We start from the raw sequence: 15,931 nt of genomic DNA, 5'->3' as shown, positions 1-15,931 counted from the left end.
GGAGGTGGTTAAGAGTTTTTGTAGTGAAATTAGGGGAGATTTTTATTTTTTTCTTCCAGAGAGGTACTGCTGGGACAGCATAAACACCATTACAGAGTGAGGCCTGCCAGAGAATGGAATTTGTGTTCTGGGTAGAAAGCCAGCATCTCAAGGAGCAGCTCTTCCACGCCAGAAAATACAGTGGCTTTTGGTCCCTTAACAGTAGCGTGGGCTCAAAATCTCTGCTTATTATCGGAGACTCACAAGCAAATTACAAATTGAAGGAACCTACTTGGGGTGCATCCAAGCTCTGCTGGCCCCAGGTGTGTGCAATAAGTGTTACTCGAGCGGTTGCCTCTGCAAATGGTAAAATCCTGCCTGGAGCCAGGTGAGGGGCTTTGCTCCTGATGCTGGCAGCAGGGTTATGAAGGCGCTGGTGGTGCTTTTTCCCTTTCTGCTGGGTGGCAGGAGGGTGTTTCAGCACAGCCAGGCTGTGTAATAGGGGCTGGGGTTCCTGCAGGGCTTGGTTCCAGCTTGCGGTGTCTGCTGGGCTTCACATCTGCTTCCTGAGGGGCGCAGGGCTCCCGAGCACCCCCCATTTTGTGTGCTTTTTGGGACTTTGCTGAATTACCACGGTGACCGTGCAGAGGAGAGGGCGCAGGCCGCTGCCTGCCCCAGGGGATGGGCTCCAGCAGCAGCGTTAAATTTTGGGGGGCCCCCACACCGATGCATGTCCATAGGGGTGAGCGCGCAGAGCCAGCGTTGTGGCTGGTACAGCTCCACGGCTGCTCTAGAGGGAGCAATTCGCCTTGTAACCCGCAAAATGCTGCGTTCAAAGGAGGAAAAAGAACAACAGCTTAAACCTCCGCTGCCTGCAGCTCCAACCCTTCAACCTCCGCTGCCTGCAGCTCCAAAAAACCCTGCGTGCTGCCTGCGAAGGGAGCAGCACATCCTTCTGGCAGCCCTCCCGGCCTCTCCGTGCCGAGCGGCGCCTGCTCGGCGGCCGAGCTACGCAGGCTATGGCTGCTCAGGCTTCCGGGAGGCAGCCGGGGCCTGCGGCCTCCGCTGCCCGGGGAGAGGCCGTGGGAGGCCGAGAGCACTTCTGGTGCTGCGGGTGAGGGCAAAGTCCTCCTGGCTGCCCGGAGGCTGAGCGGTGGAGGCGGGAGGATTTGGGCGGCGCAGGGCAAGGCCTTGTGGCTGTCAGCATGGCCACGCAGATGTTTGAGGGGAGAGGGCACGCAGCCGTCTACCAGAAATACCGCTTCAGCCCCGGTGAGGAGCTGCAGGGAGCCATCCTCGGCTACCTGAGGGAGAAGGTGAGCAGGGCACAGCCCAAATGTGGTGTGTGGGGGGGTTACTTTTGTTTTACGGGGGGGCGTTGCATCGCGTGGGGCTGTGGTGAGGAGTCTGCAAGGCGTGGATGCCCCCTGAGCCTTTCCACGGGTTGCAGCATGGGTGTGCACAGGGCATGGAATGGGGTTAAAAACGTAGGATTTGGGGGTATTGGACTGAGGTGTGCTTGCTTCCCTGCTTCACAGGGCACAAAACCCACGGAGCTGGCCGTGGACGTGGGCTGCGGGTCGGGGCAAGGCACCCGCTTCCTGGCGGAGCGCTTCGCGAAGGTGGTGGGCACCGACATCAGCCAGGCACAGATCCAGGAGGCCAAGGCTGCCCCCTCGCCTCCCAACGTCTCCTACCTGTGAGTACCGGGGCCAAGGCAAAATTTGGGTCCTCACACCGAGCTGGTGGGCTGAGTATGGGTGGTGAAGCACGTCCCACCTGGAGGGACTCCTGGCATGTGCATCATCCTGCCCTTATAGCACACCAAAAATATATGCCCTTATAACACACCAGCCTTGCACACCAAAAAATGCCCATTGATTTTGTACCTTCCTAATTTCCTGCAATATATTCTGCTTTTTTTTCCCCAATCCCCAGCGTGTGCCCTGCGGAGGAGCTGCCCTTCGAGGACGCCTCGGTTGACCTCCTTGCTTCGTTCACGGCCGCGCACTGGTTCGACATCGAGAAGTTCATGAGAGAAGTGAACCGCGTGGTGAGGCCGGGCGGCTGCGTGGCCATCAGCACCTACACCGTGGACATGAGCCTGCACTACGGAACCTGCTCCGAGAAGTTGACCCAGATCTTCAGGGAGGTAAGGGATGAAACCCAAGCCTCGGGGCTTCCCCTGTTGGTCTGGGCAACGAGAAATGTGGAAAGAGGAGAAGCAATGGGCTTGTGGGTGCAGCGAAAGGACCCCCACCCACCAGGGGATGGGGCAGAGCAATGCTTATGTCGATAATAAAATAGTGTGCTTATGTTCTCGATGCTGAGCAAGGTGTTGAATTTTAAATGCAAGGAGTAGTTAAAAGTGAAGGAAAAAAAAAATCGTATGCCTCAGATCTAGGGCCAAGCGAGCCTGAGTTAAGTAGATACAGAGAGCTTCAAGTGCTTTTGTTTATCATCTGTCTCCACAGACCTGGGGACAGCTCTTAAAATACTCACATAATAGAGTAAAACACGTCTTGGAAGACTACAAAGAGATATTCGAGGCCTTGCCATTTCCAGACAAGAAGAGGTGAGCAGAAACTCCTTGGTGCATCACCACGGGTGGGCAAAGGTGGCAGGCCTCTCCTCTGGCAGGCTGCGGGGACACCACTCTTGCCCCCATCAAATGCTGTGATGCTTACCTCTTTTGGACCTCTGAGAATGTCATGTGTTACTTGTCACCACCCCAGTCTGCAGTCATCCTCGCTCCACTGCCTGTAGTTTGTTTGCCAGTGCTCCTTTTTTTTTCCCCCCACTTTTTTTTCTAGAATCACCGACATCTACGACAAAATTCCCATGACGGTTGCTGGTGTGGTTGGGTACTTAGAATCTGCCTCTCCCTACCAAGTCTTCATGAAGAACGACCCCGAAGCTGCAAAAACCCTCCTCCCGGAGATGGAAAAGAGGTAAAAAGTGCTCAGGAAAATGAGCAGGGCATGGAGACCCCCTCTCAAACAGTGAACAAACAGTGAGAGGCTGTGGGGATCCTCCAAAGCTGAAGTAACACACCCCTCGGTGTGCGTCTGCAGCCCAAGCTTCTATGCTCTGGAGATGCTCTGAGTGGGGAAAGTCTTATCTCTGGCTGTGGATGTTGTCCCACGTCTGGTGAGAGCTGGCCAGACGGCAGGAGACCCTTCCTCTGCTTCTTTCAGGTTGCTGGAGGTGATGGGGGTCCCCTCGCGTGAAACACCCCTGGAGTTCTGGGTGAGGCACGTCTGCATACTGGGGCACAAGGAAGCGTGAAAGCAAAAGCCTCTGGTGCTGGAAGGGAAGGAAAAAGTAGATTTCCTAATATCCTGCTCTTATTCCCTGGGAAGATTGGTGATTTTGGTGATTAAAACCTTAAAAATCCTTAACCTTCTCTGGAAAGCAGATGTGGGTTGAATGCAAGACCCTGTCTGTGCTGCAGTCCTGGTCTGCCCAGCGCTGCTCCGTTGGTGCTGGGAGGGTCCCATGTGGCTGACATTCCTTAGACAATTAAAAGAAAATAAAATAAAGTTCCTTGTGGCTGCTTCTTAATAGAGCATCTGCTGGGGTTAGAGTAACTGCGCTTTATGAGCACTGCTCACCGGGGACCTGCTTTATGGGGTAGAGAGGCTCTAATGTGCATCACTGCAGAAAGTGGGGAGAAGCCAGTTTCAGACTGTAACTTGGCCAGTTTCTGAAATAATTTATCCTCCTCTTGCTCATGGGTGCACCTTGTCTTGGTGGTAGGGGAAGGAGCAGAGCAGCAGGACCAAGCCTCTTGTCTTACGACATTTTTTCCTTTGGGTGCAAAGACAACACGGGCAGCTCGTGGGCCCCAGTCTCAGTGGCATTTCTGAGAAGCACGAGGGATGGGAGTCCCCGGGTGTCCCCTGAGCTGCTCTCTGGGCTGGGAGATGCAGCTTTTTCCCACCAAAAAACACTTCCATACATCACATGCTTTCAAAGGAAGGTACTTGGCCTGCAAGCAGACAGAAACTTGAGGTTGCAGCCCAGGCCTCCTGCTAACCAGAGTGACCTTTCAGCCTGCTTCTCTGCAGCTTTTTGTCTCTTGGGAACAGGCTGGGGGCTTGCTCTACCACACAACGCAGCTGGGAGGTGTGTGATGCCTGTGGAAGCTGCCCAGAAGTTGCTCAGCCCCAGCACGGCAGCTGCTGTGGTTTCTGAGCCTCTCTGGGCTTGCTCCTATAGGAGAATGTTCGCACGCCCCTTTAACCCAGCCTTGTTTTTTATCTGCTCTGCAAACCAAATATACCGGCTGTGTTTGAGAGACAGTGATTCAAAGCCGGGTCTGCATCGGTACCTGACACCTCCTGTTTGCTTTCTGGAGGCTTTGAGTCTCTGTGGGGCCATTTCCCTTTCCTGTAAACCCAGAGCCGAGGCCTGGGTCTTCTCTCCCAGGGAAGGGGGTTTTGTCACCAGCCCTGTCCCCAGGGGCCGTGCGTTGGGCCCATCAAAGGGCTTCTCCACGCGGGGTAAGCTCTGGGCAGCCCAGCTCAGTGGGAAGAGCAGCCGGAGGTGCCCACCAGCTGTGGGCCCACGGGCACGGAGAGATGGAGCCTCTGCTACCTGGTAGTGGCGCTCGGCCCTGGGCACGTCCCCATCGGGATGCAGGGGGCTGGTGCCGTGGGGCTCAGCTTGCTGGGGGGGAAGCAAAGGTTTTGTCTGCAGTCGGTGGCTGCCAGGAGGATGGGAGGTCCTGGGAGGAAAGCCCTGTGCTGCACCGAAATCCCAATGGGGCTGGGGGCCCTGTGTGTCCTTGCAGCACCTGCACAAACCCTTTAGGGGAAAGAAACAAAAAAGAAAAGCTTTAAAGTTACTGCAGCTTGTTTAAACAGCTCACTGCCCAGCTTTCCCATAAAGGGCCCTTCCCACTGGTGCCGGTGTCAGCGGGGTGACGCAGCAGGTGAGCTGTAGTGATGAAATGGCAGGGATTGCATCACCGAAGCAGGCGTGGGCACAGCAGCTCCAGGTGGCACAAGCGGTGGCCACCTGATGTCCCCGCCCCTGCGCCCCTTGGACAGCGGGCAGGGCTCCTGCGCATTGCCCGTGTTGCTTTTTGCATTTTTGGGGTGCTGTTTTGTTCCTTTCTGGGGGCGCTTTTCCAAGACTTTGTCTGAGTGGCTCCAAGAAGGGTGGGAAGAAGCAGCCCCGTCCCTTCCATCCCGCCCCAGCCACGTGGCTGTGAGCGAGGCTGCCCCGTGCCAGCCGCCCGGTGAGTCACGGAGCCCTGGCACGGCACCCAGCCTGCGCACCCCTGCCCCTTTCGCTTTCCTTTCCATGCCTGGGAATCTCCTGCGTGCTTGGGATTCCTTGCTCTGGAAAAACGCTGAGCCAACCCCCACAGTGCTTTTTTATGGCTTTTGTAGCTATTTCTGGACTGGGACTCGTAAATACTTTTGTGTTGCCCGATATATCGACAGCACAGTGGATGAAAATTGAAAGCAAGTAATTTCTTAACGCGGCATAGCTGCCCCTTCGCCTGTAGGATGAAACAAACGGGTGAGGGGCTGCGTCGCTGCTGCCTGTGCCACTCTGAAGCCCTGCTGGGCTACACACGGTGTCCCCAGGCCGTGGTGGCTTTGGGGGACCCTCTTCAGTGACACCCTGGTGCAGTGGCAGAGCTGGCATCAGCACGGTTCGGAGGAGCCATGCCAAATGCAGCTGGGCCAGGGCTCGGGGTACGTCCCAGCATGGTATTACTGTCCGAGACATCCCTTGCTTGTGCAAGATTTTGGGTTTCCCTGCCCGCTGCTCTTACCTTGGTGCCAGGCCACGCGGCGCGTGCATCCCTGCTGGCTGCGCTCGCAGCCCCGGCTTCCCCGCTCTGTTTTTGCTTTTCCTTTGGCACCTTGGGATTTCCTGCTTGCCTGCGTAAAGACGTGACGTCTCGGTTTGCTCTTCCAACCAGGAATGGCATGTGCGCGATAAAAGCCACCGCAGCGATCACGAACCAAAGGAGCCGAGCCAAAACCCAACGAGCATCCCCTGCGGCTGCTCCTTCCCATGAGCGCGGCTGCCAGCAATGGGCTCTGCGGGTTTTTTTTTGGATTGTGGTGTGGATGGGGCCGTGGGAGCAGAGCTGGACCTGAGGGAGGGGTGACCTGGCTCTGTCGGTGGGTGCGTCGCCCCTCCTGCCTCCTCGCTGGGAGGGGACAACGCTCTGGCCACGTCGAGGATGCAGCAAGGGTGCATCGCAAGGGTGGCCCCACAGCGAGGACGCATACTTCCTCCACGGGGGAAGAGCTTGTTCCTAGTCCCCTTGGGATTTTGCTATGGTGCTTTTTATTAGGGATGGCCTGTGCCTTGCTTGGGAAGCTGACGTGAAGTTATTTATGCTGCTTCGGGCTTGTATTCCATAGCTGTTACCAACCGTGAGCACGCTGCACTGAATAAAAGTTTTTTTCCAAATCTGTTTGTTTCTTTAACTGGACAGAAAGGAAAGAACAATTTCCCACTCTTGGATAGCACAAGCTAACGAACCAAGCCCTGGCTGCGCCTCAGGCTTTTAATTACTGACTGTGTTAATGAGTGACACAACCCACTTGCTGCGGGGAGGTTGGCGGGAGCCCCACCTGTGCCCACCGTGTTATCGGGCTTCATTTCTGTGTCTGAGGCTCGGGGGCCCTGTGGTGCCTCCTGACGGGCCAGCAGGCCGTGGGCACACACCCAGGCACGCGGCAGGCCACCTAAACACAGGCAAACGCTTTTTTACTCCGGGGACAGTCAGGCACTGGCACGGGGTGCTCAGAGCTGCGCAGCCTCCATCCTGGTGTTATCCAAAGCCACACGCGGTCCGGGCATCCTGCTCCAGCTGCCCCTGCTTTTTGTACAGACACAGGGATACTTTGCTGTATTTAATGGTTGATTAATGCACAAAACAAAAGACAATTACTGGTTCACACCTCAGGCTGCCTCGAGGAGAGGGCAGCTTTTGGGTACGTGGGTGCATTTTTACAGTGGCAAACAGGAGAGTGCACTTATGCCTGCTGTGAGCGCATTATTCGGTGCGGCACTAGTGCACCTCTGCTCTTTACACACACACAGGTATATTCTGTTACAAGTAACGATGAATGAACGCACAAAACGAAGTGCAGTTATGGCTTCACGGATCAGGTTGCCGCGGGGAAGGAGCAGCTTCTTGTTGTGCGGGCGCGTTTTTGCGGCCGCCACGGGAGCGACGTGCAGACGCCGCGTTTGCATTTCCCACGTCCCGCTGAAGAGGGAGAAAAAAAACCCGCACGCGGCGCCGCGGGATCCCACCGCGTCCCCAGCCCCGTCCCGGCCACTGCGTCCCCGCAGTGCCCTCACCTGCAGGCGCACCTGCAGCCTGGGCTTTCCTCGCCGTCGCTTTCGCTTTCCTGTCGCGGATCTGCCGCGCCACGGGTTTTCCTGCCAAGGTGAAAGCGCGGTACTGCCCGGCTGCTTAAAAGCCGGGGAGATGGGGCAGAGCGGCAGAAACGAGCGACAGCAAGGCTCTGGACACGAAAAAAGGGGACTCGAGGCGTCTCGAAGGATTTCGTGGATTCGGACACGGGTCGTCCTCTCCTCCTTCTGTCTTTCCGGATCTTCGCTTCGTCGTAGCTGGAAAAGAAGATGCTGTGCCCCATGTTCGCTGTGGTGCTGGTGGTGGGCCTGGGGCCCCTGCTGGTGGGCGCCTTCCCCCAGGACGCCCCGAAGAAGACTTGCCGCCTCTCCCAGTACGGCTCCCTGGTATCTTCCGAGTTGATGGCGGTGCAGAAGTTGAGGGAGCACTTTGTGAGTACCAACAGCAATGTGGGGCGTGGGCTGGTGGGAGAGGGTCTGCTGAAACCAAGGCCCTGAGGGTGTTTGGGGACAAAGCGGGTGTTTTCTGGGGCGGTCTGGGGAGAGAATCCCCGGCACGGTGAGCAGCGGCCCTCGCCCGCACTCGGAGGATGCCAGCATCCCGCCCTTACCGACCAGGGCTGCGGGGCTGGGCTGAATCTTGTCCTGGTTTCAGACCTCAGGAGGGTGAAGGGGGTTGCACAACACAGCCCAAAACCAAAGAGCAGCTTTTCAACCTGTCCCCACCCCTTTTGTGTTACGCCTCCAGGTGGACATCATGCTGCTAACAGACCGAAAATGCAGCACCAGGCTCTTCCATCGGAAGTGGAAACCCAACGAGCTCTCGGTAAGGGCGATGCCAGGGAAGGGGGACCCCCTCCACCCACCCCCCCAGGTGGCCTTGCGGGGCTCGGGGAGCCCTTCCACCAGCTCCACCACTTCTTGGGGTCCATAACCAACATGCTCCTGCCCGCAGGTGCCCGACCGACTCCTCCTGGTGGAAGCCGAGCTGGACCTCACCGTCGCTGTGCTGGCACACCCCACGGTCCACAAGCTGGCCAAGATGAGCCAGCAGCCCCTGGCCTTCCTCACCCAAGCCCGGGAGGACCTGCGAGGCTGCGTGAGTGTCCCCCTGGGTCTCCCGGCCCCAGCTCGGTGGCACAGGCGCTGGTGGCAGCGCCGTGGGGTATCGCTGGTCCTTACCCACATGCTCTCCTTGCAGGTGGCCGCTGAGGCTCCTTCGCATCAGCCCTCTGGGAAACTGAGGCACTGGCTGCAGAAGCTGGAGACGGCCAAGAAGACGGTAAGACAGGAGGCTGGGGAAGAAGGTTGATGGGGTTTCAGGGGGGCCCTGCCAGACATCTCACCACTTTGGGTCTAAGAGCTCCAAATTCATTAAGAAGCAGCCAGAAAGGCCTCCCCACGGTGCCCCCAGCCATGGCTCGAGCCCCATCCGTGCCCCCGGTGTGCTCACCTCCTCTTCTCCCCCCACAGGAGACCGCCGGCTGCGTGGAGGCCTCCATCATCCTCAACCTCTTCCAAGTGGTGAACGACCTGGGGTGCGTGGCCATTCCGGAGCGGTGCACGTAGCCTTTTCTTCCTGCCTTGCCTTACAGACGCCTGGCTGCGTTTTCCTGTTTAAGCACTTGGCTTTTTTATGTCAGCTCAGGGAGCAATTTTTTAACAGTCTTTTCAGTTATTGTCTGTTTTTCTAACTGTGTATTTATAACGTCTTAGGAAGACGTAAAGAAATGCCCCTTCTGACAGGTACTGCTCAGTGGGGGTGAGCGTATTTATTGCATGTCTTTGTTTTGCTGGTTGTCAGAACACTGACTGTTTTTAAAGAAATCTATTTTTGAGCTTGCTATTTATTGCACATTGTATTATGTATGTTTGCCTGCATAGATAATATATTTTTATACGCTATTTAACATGAAAAATAAAATAGATACCATAAACTGACAAGCTGCCATCCTGTCTTCCCTGTATTTTGTTATAATATCATCCTGTCGGAATTATTTAGGGGTGGGGAGGACACCACAGAGAAACTTGGGCATTTAGAAATTGGCATCACCTCAGCCCACATGCTGATGCCAGATTTATGGTGCTGCGGGGGGGCACCAAGGGGAAGGGACCCCCCAAGTGCTGTCTGCAGGGGATTTGGCTCACCCTGGAGGCTTCTGCACAGCTGCGAGCAGTTTGCTGGTTCCTCTGCTGCACATACATAAAGGGTGGGCAAAAGGATGTTGTGGGAGAAGAGGTTCTGCCAGAAGGTGTTTTAATATTGAAATTAAAGTGAAAAATAGTCATCGGTGGGACTGCGCTAACTTTGAGGGCATTTTTCACGAGGAGTGGCCAAAATAAGCTTCTAGTTCTTTTTCCTGAAGACACTGAGCTATGGCCTTGACCTATTCAGGCCAGAAGGGACCTGAAGAGCATCTGGTCCAGCTCTGGAGTCAGGACAGGTTCCTCGGGGACAGGTCTGGGTGAGTCACGAGCATTTCCAGGAAGAGGGATTTCACAGCGTGAAGCCACGGCTATGAAAATGAAAAATGACACCCCAAACCTTTGTTAGGAAAATAGCTTTAAGGACCTGAAAAAAAACAGGTAAAAAAACAGAGGGAATTGGTTCTTACACAGGGGTATAAGTGGGCTATGAAGAAAAACCTTGCTCAAGATTATTTTATTCCTATTGGAGGGGGGAAAAAGCCTTATTCAGCTTGTTGTGGAACAGCCACTTTGTGCTGTTGTTGCCTCCCCCATGTGAAAGACATCACGTTGCAGCGAAGTCTGAGAGCTGGGGGGGGGGGGGGAATGGGTTGTGGGGTTTGTTGCCACTTGTTTTTTTACCCTGAGCTGCATGTGAAGACCCTCACCAGGTAGAAGTGCTCGGCTGTCTTTGCAGCAAACCCAAAATGTGTCTGTGAGCTGTGGCTATTAGGAAAAGTTGTGAACTGCCTGCTCCAGAGCGAGATGCTCCAGGTGCCCTTACTGACCTGTTACAGCACAGACGTTTTTCTTTTTCCTGGTCTGAACTTCTTAAACTTGGCTGACTCAAAAGGTAGCTGACAAATGCTGCAGCTGCTTGTGCCTCCTTCTGCTGCCTGGACGTGACTTTAGTTTCAATCCTTTTTGTTCCTGAAAGTATCAGAATTCTTTCTGTAGTCCTCTATCTCAAACCGCAGCATTATAATGATAGCTCAAGCCACTCTGGTAAAAAAAAAAAAAAAAAAAAAAAAACTTAATCACTAGTAAACTCCTTGCTTACTAATACACTAGCTGCTGGTGCTCATGATGTTGTAACTTCTCCTCCCATTCACTGCATTTCATAATTAAAACTAACTGCTCCCATCTATCAGAAATCATACTGGGACCAGGAATCGTTTAGTCATGGTCCTGAGTTGTTTCCAGGGGAGATGGGATTCAACAAAAGCCAATTGCTTTTAATCCGCTTTGACATGAAAGATCATTTGACAAATAACCTTCACCTTTTTATGCAGATGACTTCCACTGCAGCTACCTGAGCGGCTGTTGTTTTTTTGTTTTTTTTTTCTAGTGCCTTGCACCAGAAGAACAGGCTGAGAGACGGCTGCTGACAGCTCCTGGGACTGCTGGGTGAGCTAGTAACGATTGCCTTCCTTGCTTCGGCATTACCTTTGCCGCCACAACCCAGCCCCGTTTCGTCTCCTTCGCTGCAGCAAAGCCCCCTGCCTGTTTCGGATAAACAGCCTGAAACCGTCGGGGTCGGCACTGATGGACTGGACAGATAAACGTAACAACCTCTGAGAAGGAATGAATGAAAAATATCGAAGGAGAAAAGCTTCATGAAAAAAAAAAAAAAAGAAGGTGAAAAGGCAAATAATAACAAACCAGGAGGAAGAAAGGTTCTGGGTTAATCATCACAAAAGCTAAAAGCTGGAACTGTAGCACCCTGTCAGTCCTGTGCTGGATCCTCCAGAGTTTAACCCCAGCACCAAAGTCCAGGTTGTCCCTGGGGGCCGTGAGCACCATCACCCCGTGGACACAAAGTCCTGCAGGAAGACTACATTTCAGGAGACAAAGAGAAGATTATTCTGTCTAAAACAAACAAAAAGTCAAGATCAGGCAAAAAAGATAAGTTAGGATCAAGGCAAGAATCTCAAACCTTCAAAAACAGAAACCAGTGAGGGTTTTTTTTGGCTATTTTTTTTGTCCTAGAGCTGCACGCAAAATGTGGCCTCGTAATCAGAGCATCGCCCCAGTGTTTCGTTCCCTGGTTTTAGCAGTGCTCCGAGGAAGCAGCAGCTAAACTCCAGGTCACTGCTGTGCCTGATAGGTATCAGCAGAGAAACATGGACTCAATCAGAGGCTTGCATGGTTGTTTGTTATAAAATACACATCAAATCCCAGCTGCTCAGTAATCATCAGGAGACACAGCCTACAGGGCTGTTTCCCCCTGTTCTTGGCGTGTTTCTTCCCCGGTGCTCTGCTCACAAACCATCCACGGTGACTTTTAGGGGCTGGCTTCCTGTTGGTCGACACTGCAAGAACTCCTAAAACCCCTTTTTAATGCGACTTCATTAAAGCGGCATGTGGAAAAATGCTCTGACATTGCTGTCGTGACCACAATTAAATTAGAGTGATCTGCTCTTCTTCCAAACGGCTCGCAGCGGATGCGAGCTGAAGGGTGCAGGAGGCAAAGCCCTGCACATGGCCAGCACCCCAGGTGCCTCACATCAGGAAAATGCACTTTTTCTTTGCTCTGTGGCCCCGAATTAGCAGCTGCAATAGCATGAGGGCCCATTGCTATAGCTACTGTCGCACAGAATCCTCTCCGGTGCTCCAACACCACTTTCGGGGGCGGTGTGAGAGGTCAGCCTCTAATGATTTCATATGAAAGTGCAATGTTCTTGTTTGAGAGACGGAGGGGGAAAAGGCAGCAGGGTTAAACCCAAAGAAGCAAACAAGGTGGAAAACAAAGACTTGGTGAGCACGTTTCCTGCCACGCCAGAGATTTCTGTCCTGCATGCTCCCTGGCTTCCTTCACTCTTTAACCACTGCAGATGGTGTGATGATACCACGTTGCTTTTATCTCCATCCTTAAAATCAGATGCCCTACCTAAAAAGAGACAAATGAGATACATCCTTAACCTGCCTCTCTGTAAAGGCTTAAAAATGTGTGGCCTTTCTATCGAGGTTTAACCTCGTCTCTTCTGTGGGCAAAACGTGATTGCAGCTCTCCTGGCTTGCAGAACACTTCTGAGCACAAATGCACCACCAAGCTCCTCAAGTGAGCCCAGTGAGGCTGACAAGGCTGTTAGAAGGGAGAACAGCACACTGCTAATTTGCAGCATATGCAACACTAATTGCTCAAGGGAGCAGGAGAGGAAGAAGGCCAAATTTCTTAATGGTACGTGGGATGTAATCACATCATTGTCATCATACGTCCCATTGTTTCCCACTATGCCCTCCCTTCTGACTAAGCAAGCGCCCCAAGGTGTTGGAGAAGAGCATGACGTTCCAGTTTTACTTTTCTTTTAGGAAGGCTGTCAGTCTCACACTTTGCCCAGCAATTTTCCACTAGTGAAAGTCCTTGCTCCTCTTTTCTCTTGTTTCTACTTCTTTTCCTTACTTGCTTCTAGTTCTTGTAGAGTTCATTTCGGATCATCTCTACTTTTCTGGTGCTTATTTGCAGTGGGGTCTTCTATGTCACCTTTCAGTAGCTGGAGCGTGTTTGGATAGAGAGCTGGAGTTTATAAAGTAAGAGCACAGAAAAGCTGTGCTTAGGAAAGCCACGAGGGAGTTTTAGGCTAAGGGTTAGTTCTCAGCGTTCCTGGCTTCATATGAGAACTCACAATTGCCCATCAAGGGAGGAACTGATACTTCTAACAAAACGCAGACTTCTCTGCTTCATCCCAGCAGAGAGAAGTACGGGTTAAATAAAAGCTTTAAAAAAGACCAAAAAGGACAAAAGAATCCATAAATATTCTTACATAGTGGGATAGTTTAAATGCAAGACGTTAGTTTCATCTCTCTAGCTTCAAGAACAGTGACTGCTGGGCAATGAAAAATGGTTGGGTCGTTATCTGAAATCCAATAAAAGCAAACTCTTGGTTTTGTGTGACATACCAGGTGATGTCTGGAACTGCTCAAAATTTTGCTCTGTGGAACATGGAATATTTTCCAGGTTAAAGAAACAGTGATGGGGAAATGAAACATGAATGTTTTCTTACCGTTATTTTCAACTAGTCATCAGTGTTTTTAGGTAATAAGTGATGCAGAGATATAAATATAGATCTAACATCAGGAAACTGCTTAATAAACTGCAATTATTTCCTTAGGTGCTGAACAATTTGAGACTCTCACCTCTTCAGCAGCTCTGAAAATACCTAGTTTTGATTGCACAAACATGCAAGGTGGTACCCACTGGGAAAGTTTTCACTGGAGCGGTTTGACTGAATCGCCCCCAAATTAGCTTTTGAAAATCAAGGTTCTCTACTTGTTGCAGAAAGTATTTCTCAAGATCCTGGTTTCCTTATTCTTGGGTGACTGAGGGATCAGCTTCAGGAGCATCTTTCACTACAATCTTGAGTCTCAGTGATAAAAGGAGGTGAGAAAATGAGGAAAAAAAAAACAGTAAACTGTAAAACACAAAGCAAAAGAAGGAACAAATATGAGTTTAGAAAATGTGGCATTAGGAAGTGTTTGCCGTGTATCCCTTGTGATGCCTATTTTGTTAATATGACATTAATTTCATTTTTAACAGACTACATTTTGTACAGGACCACAATAAGAACAGGAGACTCTTGCTTCCAGTAAACAGCACTGCTGTCTTGCTGCCTGGATTGTCTGGAGAAAACAAGTAACCAGGCCATGGCTTCAGATTAATCTGATTTTCAAAGATTTTTCTTCACGCTGCAGTGAGTTGGAACTGTTAAGTGGTTCCAGAAGGTCACCGAACATCAGATGCTGAGCTCTGCTCATCGCTAATAAGAGGAACTGGTGGAGGATGAAAGGAGATCTGTCACCGTTACAGCCCATGTCAGACAATATTGGCTCGCCTTTAATTAGTCTTTAGAGGAGGCAGCAGTTTGTTGACAGCACCTTTATGAATTGGCTCATAAAAATATTTTATTAATCCCAGCACAGGTCACAGTCACCAGATATTAACTGAACTGCTGTACCGTAGTAAGAGGGAGGACAGCTGTTGATACCTGAAGATAAAATGGAAAGGAGGTTTCTTGGCTTTCCTGAAGGAAGCACATTTTGGATTGACCCTTACAGAGCATCTTGGTTTGGCTGCTAAGATAAGGCATTTTAAGGCTTATAAATAATAACACTTGTGACTCTGGCCTGCTCACTGAACTTTGAACTTTGGTAGTGGGCAGTCCCTTCCACAAGAGAAACAAACCAGCAAAAAAGCAGATGATATCTATCAGTATCTTGAGCCTTCAGACTTGTCCTTTTCAGGATGTTGCCATTATGAGGCAAACATTTAAAAGCCAGCAAATGCCAGCGCTGAGGTTGACTTTGCAGCCTCTGTTCGTGCCAGCAAGCGTTATGACAGGATCTGCAATGTAGGACTGGGTCTGCTTCAGAGCATGAAATGGCTTTGGCTTACTGATGCTGAAGGTGCAACAATCCTCAAGCCATCTTCTCATTTCCTGACTGCATTGGAATAGAAATCTGGAAGCAGAATTACACAGACGCATTTCTAGGCACCCACTGCCAGGCACAGCCAGGGAGGAGGCAGACTCCTGCATCTCTGCAGCTATCCCATGGGCTCGTTTTGGGTCAGTTTGTGCTTGGATTCACCTGCAATCAGAAAAACAAACTCAGGTGTAGCGTTCCAGATATCTTTTTAGATTATTTTCCCCTTAAAGTTGGCAGTTTTTAAACATCTCTGCTGGTGCGTGTGGAACAGCCACGGAGGCAGGTAGGGAAGGGACTGCCATCTTCATGGTCTCTATCCATTGTCAGCATATATACACACTTTGATGGGATTTTATTCCCTCTTGCCTTCCACCCTGCTGAAGACAGAGAGCAGCGGGCATGTTTTTCTAAGCACTTTCTTCATTTTTCAGCTACAGATTTTTCTGTCTAAAAACAAAAGCACGAGCAGGCTGATAACAAAAGAGTTGTAGAAAAGGCAAGTGCTTTTCAGCCAATTCATCTAGCTTCTCATCTTTTACAAGAAGCTTGTGAAAGGGTTAAGACACTTTAAGGTTTCTGAGTTGTGGCTCTCCACTGGATTGACTAGATTTGACTGAGCTAAAATTCTGTTTGTTTGCTTATCTGTTTTTGTTGTTGTTGTATTTTATTTTATTTTATTTTATTTTATTTTATTTTATTTTATTTTATTTTATTTTATTTTATTTTATTTTATTTTATTTTATTTTATTTTAAAGTAAAGGAGAAGCAGTATTATTCCTGTGATGTTTAGGAAGTCATAAGTATTTTAATAGCAGCCTGCCAATCCTTCCTTGTGTCTGGTGTTCAGGTTTGGGCCCCTCGCTACAGGAAGGACATGGACGTGCTCGAGCGAGTCCAGAGAAGGGCGACCAAGCTGGTGAGGGGTCTGGAGAACAAGTCTTACGAGGAGCGGCTGAGGGAGCTGGGCTTGTTCAGCCTGGAGAAG

At 51.4% G+C, this 15,931-nt stretch overlaps 2 protein-coding genes across 3 annotated transcripts; both read left to right on the top strand.

Moving 5' to 3' along the window:
• Window positions 1-964: 964 nt before the first annotated feature.
• Window positions 965-3,521, top strand: LOC310901563 (putative methyltransferase). Its single transcript, XM_083841421.1, has 6 exons — window positions 965-1,295; window positions 1,518-1,678; window positions 1,918-2,131; window positions 2,454-2,554; window positions 2,793-2,930; window positions 3,177-3,521. The coding sequence occupies exons 1-6, from the start codon at window positions 1,185-1,187 to the stop codon at window positions 3,265-3,267; spliced, it is 816 nt and encodes a 271-aa protein (XP_083697547.1). The 5' UTR covers window positions 965-1,184; the 3' UTR covers window positions 3,268-3,521.
• A 4,077-nt stretch (window positions 3,522-7,598) lies between these two features.
• Window positions 7,599-15,103, top strand: LOC310901565 (interferon lambda-3-like). Of its 2 annotated transcripts, XM_083841425.1 has the most exons (6): window positions 7,599-7,767; window positions 8,084-8,161; window positions 8,291-8,434; window positions 8,537-8,617; window positions 8,809-9,921; window positions 10,871-15,103. In XM_083841425.1, exons 1-5 carry the CDS (start codon window positions 7,606-7,608, stop codon window positions 8,902-8,904), a joined length of 561 nt encoding a protein of 186 aa, XP_083697551.1. In that variant the 5' UTR covers window positions 7,599-7,605; the 3' UTR covers window positions 8,905-9,921; window positions 10,871-15,103. The 2 variants fall into 2 exon arrangements, with proteins under 2 accessions (XP_083697551.1, XP_083697550.1); XM_083841424.1 differs by lacking the exon at window positions 10,871-15,103 and having other exon boundaries at window positions 8,291-8,617; window positions 8,809-10,034.
• The last annotated feature ends 828 nt before the right edge of the window (window positions 15,104-15,931 follow it).

The sequence above is a fragment of the Anser anser genome (assembly GCF_964211835.1).
Source record: "Anser anser genome assembly, chromosome: 6".
Taxonomy (NCBI): Eukaryota; Metazoa; Chordata; class Aves; order Anseriformes; family Anatidae; genus Anser; species Anser anser.
This window is presented reverse-complemented; position numbering and strand designations above follow the sequence as displayed.